Raw genomic sequence first — 5,954 nt, 5'->3', positions numbered from 1 at the left:
GCCACAGACTGATCGACTCCATGCCACGCCGCATTGCTGCAGTAATACAGGCCAAAGGAGGCCCAACTAAATACTGAGTGCTGTACATGCTCATACTTTTCATGTTCATACTTTTCAGTTGGCCAACATTTCTATAAATCCTTTGTTTTTATTGCTCTTCAGTAATATTCTAATTTTCTGATATGATGAATTTGAGATTTTCATTTGTTGTCATTTGTAATCATCAAAATTAAACGAAATAAACATTTGAAATATATGAGTTTGTATGTAATGTATGAATACAATATACAAGTTTCACTTTTTAAATGGAATTACTGAAATCAATCTACTTTTTCATGATATTCTAATTTTATGACCAGCACCTGTATAGTGCTTGCAAATACCCATAAAAATATCAGTAAATACCTGTCTATTGATGCCTAGGCAATGACGTAAAGCTTTTTTGATCTCAAACTAGCTGTGAGCTCATCGGTCCTGTTGAACTTAAAGGGCTACTTCAGTCAATTTTGAAGTGATGTTCTGTCAAAAAGTATCAGTAGTTAAATCCTTTTCAGCTGTGAAATCAATTGAAGAGAACAAAGTAATAAAAAAAGATGACAAAGTCCACCTTGGAGTCAGGCTAACGGCTAGCCATATTGGTGCCTCTTTTATGGCTTTTTTTTAGACAAAGAAAACAACTCTGGCTCTAAAATGTCACACCAGTGTGACAGAACACTATGTTAGCAAAAATAAACCACTACACTTTTGGATGACACCATTTGTTTTGTCAACATCTATGTTACATATGAATTAAAGCTTACTGAAGCTAAGTCCATAATTTATTAATCACTGGTATTACGGCACTATCATCAGAACTTATATTTGTCCAGCAGAATGGGTCACTACAAAGTAGCTATAACATTAAAGAGAAACCTGCCAAACTGAGTTGGTTGTCATGGTTTCTGTTATTAGGAAATAGTGCCATGTTAGCATGTAAAATAGTAAGCCAGTTAAACATCATCTAAATATTAGCCTAAGTTGCCAAAACTTCCTGTAAATTCCTTCTCACTTGCTTCTTAAGTATGGGTCTAATTGTATGAGGCTCCCTGCTGAGGTTATCAGACCAGTTTCACTCTCTAAACAGATTCTTAAGATGCAATCAAATCCAAACTTCAACCTCCCTCTAATTATTTATGCACCCCTTTTTCTCCCTCACTGCTCGCCCCGTCTACACTCCACCACACTATCTCCATCTCTCATTTTTTTTATTTATTTTTTTTCTGAGACATGTGCACCACTCTGAGCTCCTCACCAGCAACAGCACACACCATTTATATTAGCTTGGGAGTTTCTCTTTTTGCTGTGTTTCTTTTTATAGTTTGGTCGTTCATACTGTACTCCCTGCTGTGCTTCTATTTTCATGAATGCTGTGAGAAATAATTGAAAGCGCCGTGTTTCGGTGCCGTCTGTTGCAGAGCTCCCACTTCCTCGTGCCTTGTAAATACTGTATCACTAAAGCCCCCGCTGTAAGCTGCCAGTTCGGGATTCCTCACAACTCGGAGATATCAACACTCGCCGAAAACTTGAGCCAAGATCTCACTTTTTTACTGCAGTCTGAACGTTGCGCCCATGGACAGACTTCGTTCGGCTGTTTGTCTAGTGTTTTCTTGTGAAAACCGAGTTCAAACTGATTTCTCTAAAGAATTTCCCTCCCTCTGAGTGTTTTTCTCGAATTTTTAACCCGTGACTTACAAAAAAAGGGGGTGAAAACATCCTGCTGTAAGTGCTGATGTAACTGATGGACACCAAGGATCTTATAACAAATGCTCTGTGTAAGTAAGAGGTTTCGAGAAAATAACCCCTCATACTGTCTTCAGGTTTGTGGGTGGAAACTGAACAATTGAAAGCCCCTCACCTTTTATCAGTCAAAGAGGCTCTAATAAATATGGTTCCACTCTGTTTTTTTACAGCTTGCCTCATACAGGACATTACAGCCACAGGTGACCTCTGCTGCTTAATTTAGCAGCATGGAGTCCCTTTAAATCAGTAATTACAGATGCATCGTCATCATGCAGGGGATCTACCATTCAATACTTTGTGATTACTATTTGGATCGTGTTTGTTTTTAATACTGAACATGTGAACATGTCTTGTCTTTCATTAACCAGATGTTGGAAACTCCTGGAGGCAGAAGCCCTAACTTAAGTCTCATTAGGCCCCTGAAAACCAGAATAGCTTTCAAGGTAAGTTTGTTGCAGCAGCAGTCCGGTTTGGAAGCGATTTGCAGGAATTATTTGAATAAAATAAATATGTTTTCATGCAAAGCAGACATGGCAGTGAGCCATCTTGGCTACAAAAACAGTTGTTGGTTTTTTTTTGTTTTTTTATTGAATGTTTGGTTCTTGTTACAGCTGGAATAATTACTGAAACTGGAAAAAGAGAAAAATTAAAATTATTTAGTTAATTTAAAAATGTCTAGTTTTTTATATTTGTTAGCTCATTGTTGGCAGGAAAAAAACAAATTGACATTAAAGGTGCTTTTATAAAGAATTTATTAATACTTTATAAATAGGTTATTCAAGAGATTGTAAATGGTTTATAAAGCATTAATTAACATTTATAAAATTCATAAACTGAAGCAGTCATACTATTTGGTAGGATCAGATATACTTTTACACATTCGGGTAAATATATATTTGCTGGTTCCTCAGCTTCCCCCTTTTTTGAACTAAATAACTTTTATATGCCAAAACAAATGTTGTGTTAGTCTACTCCTAATGCAGGTAACCTACTAAAAAATATTGATATTTAACTTCTAAATCATGATGAATACTTTATATTTGAACAATTGGCAAGAAAAGAGTCAATATTGTCCTTTTTTTCTAATTCACTGCATATTAATGGTTAACTAAGTGTATACAACCTAATTATTAAATGCAGTATTTACTTATTAGTAATTATTAAAGGTACCCTTATTGTAAAGTGGCCAGACAAATGATTTAAACCCATTACACACGCTTTGTTATTTCAGTCAGTCGGTTAAATGAGAAAATCTACAAATTGTTTCCAGTTCCTCTTTACCTATTTCTTTTGAAATACACTGAAAATGATTGATACTTTATCCCACAGTTACATCAGACAGATGGCGTACAGAGGTCCCCCCCCCAGGATCAAGATCTGCTGCTGAGAACAAACTTCCTAAAACCAGGACCCTCAGGAAGGAGGTGGACAGGAAGAGCCGGCTCTCACCGTCTTGTGCTGTCAAAGATGTCTCCATGAAGAAGGCACAGCTGTCAGACTCTTCAGACCCAACAGATGAAGACACTGTGAGCAGAAAGGCAGGGGAGGGTGGAGCAGCAGGGAAGGAGCTGAAGACACCGACATGAAACACGGTTAAATAAAGACTGTTGTTTTCCACAGTGCAGCAAGCCAATTGATCACAAATCAATTTGTTTACTGTATTTCAACTGTGCGGCCGCGGAGTCAGCAGAGAATATTTATTGTGGTTTTCTTGAATCTACTTTAAAACTCCATCTCTCTTTCTTTGACGCCCCCCAAAAACATATAAANTGTATTTACTGTTTCTAACACTTTTAAATTCAGCATTTTTACTTCAAATAATGTTCTGAAAAATTGCAGTTTTCTGTTTTCCCAAAAAAAAAAAATCATTTCAGGAACAGGTCTCAGCACTCATCTCCCCATCCTCGTTTGCCTTCGGAAGTTGCAAAGGTTAGTGAACGATATGTTTGTCTTTTTCCACTTCAGTGAAGGGTGAACTCAGCTCGGTGCAATAAGAAATGGATTACCCATTCATTAAGGGGGCTGCTGCGTCACTCCTCATTGAGCTGGACAAATAACAAATTAATTCCTAGCCGCCTAATTTCTCTCTGTTCTCCGCTGAATTTTCGATAACGTCGAATTACAGATCACAGCCGCGTGAGCTCCCACAACTTTTTATCAATTCATTAAAAATGGGCCACAGAGGGGCTGCTGTGGGGGAAATTCTCCTCAGATTTTCTGCATGCTTTTTTTTTTAAATTTCCAACACAGACTACGATCAGAAAGCAATAGGATTTATTTCTATTAGGATGTATTTATAAAAATGATTCGATGACGCCATTTGTCAGACACATTTTATCAGGACCTCTCAGTCTTTCTTTACCAGTCAAGTGCAGGTCAGTTGGTGGCGTTTTGTAAAGTAGCAGTAGTGTATTGGCAGGGTAGTATTGATGTTTCAATTAGACCAGCGTTACATAGTGCTGCAGCATGGTAACACGGTGCGTCTCCTGCCATCTGCTCTGCCTCCACGTCTGACGAACGAGACACGTGGGGCTAATCGAGCCGCACATGAGCGATGGCACCGCGATATCTGCCTCACACACACACACACACGTCCTATCTGCACGTCCTTATGCAGAAAAATGGTGGTGAGGGGGGGGGGCTCCTCAGCCCTGCTGTTTAAACAGCACACAGAAAGCCTGTGTTCCTCCCCTTCTCCCTTCACAGGAGCAGCCAGCAGGTTATTTCTCTGACAAGGAATCAGGCTAAAGCGCCAGATGCATGAGATGAAATTCTTCAAAAGCTCATCTGATGAAAAGACAAAAAAGGAAACGGCTTCTGCCAGGTTTTTCTCGTGCTGGGACGGCCTGAAATAACAGTGTGCATTATGCCTGGCGTTATTGCCTGCCAAACCACGTGAATCAAAGGCCTCATTGTGTGGATTACCTCGTTAATCTGCTGATGCCATTGAGCAGTATTGCAGGTGTTAATGTGCCAGATTTTTTTTTTCTCCTTTCCTTCTCTCTTCTTTTATTAGGGAGGTGTAGCATCGGGTTTGTAATCTGCTTTAAATGTTTTCTGGGGAATGACACACTGAAACTCTGCCAAAGATAGGTCCGCTGTCGAGAAGAGCTCTCAGTTAAAGCAGCACAGGGAGGGGGCCGACTGAGGCGGCGGGGCTGACGCCTGTGGGGAAGAGCTGGGGAGCTGCACGCCTCACGCCACTTGTTGAAATATAGGTCTGCATGAATAATGAAAGAGGAAGAGGGAAGTGATATTGCTAAAGCAGTCCCACAATGACATTCATCACAGAAATGCCCCCATTGGTCCCTCTTCTTTTTGTTTCATCCTGCACAAACTCCAAGTTGCGTCTCTTTGGAGAAGCAGAGCTGTGCCCTGTATCTGCCTGAGCTGATTGATTGAAGAGGGGGAAACCAGAAAGAGAGAGATAAAAAAAAAGGTAAAGAGAGAAAGTGGAAGGATAGACAGAAAGAGAGGTAATCCTTGCTTTTTTTCTGCTCCCCGGGGTGGTCTCTTCATCCAGGGCCTCAAAGAGCGACAGAATACACCTCCCTGCTACAATGGAGGGGACCCACAGGGGCTGTTTCTGTTTGAGTGTGTGTGTGTATGTGTGTGTGTGTGTATGGTGGGGGTGCAGCTTTAAGCAGGCCTTTGAGTGGTCTAATTGCATTGGAATACAGCAGTCTGAGAGCTGGTTCAGATCACGGCGGGCTGCTGGAGGGGTTAGCGCCCGCACCTCGACAGCCACACTCAGCAAAAGAGCCCCGGCACAAAGCGCACAATTAATGCTCTCCCTCTCGTTAACTCTCTCCCCACTTTTTGTCCTCTCCCACTTTTCTCTCATTCTCCTCCTCCTCAACCCCCACCCACCCCCCTCAATATCTCCGTCTCCTCTCCATCTCTTGTTCCTAACATCCCTCTGTCTCCCCCTCCCCGCCTCCTGAGCGAACTGGCTCAATATGTCGTCACTCACCCACTGTATTAATCCTCCCATGCAGCCTGTCAGTCTCTCCATCTTTGATGCACACAACAATTACAGTAAGGATGAAAGGCGTGGGCCGGCCGCCTCTCATTATGTAAGACTTGAAACAGGCCAGAGAGAAAATTATTGATATGTGAGCAGCTGAAACACAAACTTTTGATTGTAGGAAAAGATGCGTTCTGTTTCACATATT

At 41.0% G+C, this 5,954-nt stretch overlaps 1 protein-coding gene across 1 annotated transcript in view; it reads left to right on the top strand.

The window, feature by feature from the left end:
* Nucleotides 1-3,542, top strand: part of LOC108234188 (furin-like protease kpc-1) — a 237,756-nt gene extending 234,214 nt beyond the window's left edge. The window contains exons 19-20 of the mRNA XM_017413192.3: nt 2,148-2,222; nt 3,109-3,542. Of these exons, the coding sequence (XP_017268681.2) occupies nt 2,148-2,222; nt 3,109-3,258 (225 nt within the window). The 3' untranslated portion in view covers nt 3,259-3,542. The remainder of the gene's footprint in view (nt 1-2,147; nt 2,223-3,108) is intronic.
* Nucleotides 3,543-5,954: the final 2,412 nt, after the last annotated feature.

Source organism: Kryptolebias marmoratus, linkage group LG16, assembly GCF_001649575.2.
Source record: "Kryptolebias marmoratus isolate JLee-2015 linkage group LG16, ASM164957v2, whole genome shotgun sequence".
In the NCBI taxonomy this organism is placed as follows: Eukaryota; Metazoa; Chordata; class Actinopteri; order Cyprinodontiformes; family Rivulidae; genus Kryptolebias; species Kryptolebias marmoratus.
This window is presented reverse-complemented; position numbering and strand designations above follow the sequence as displayed.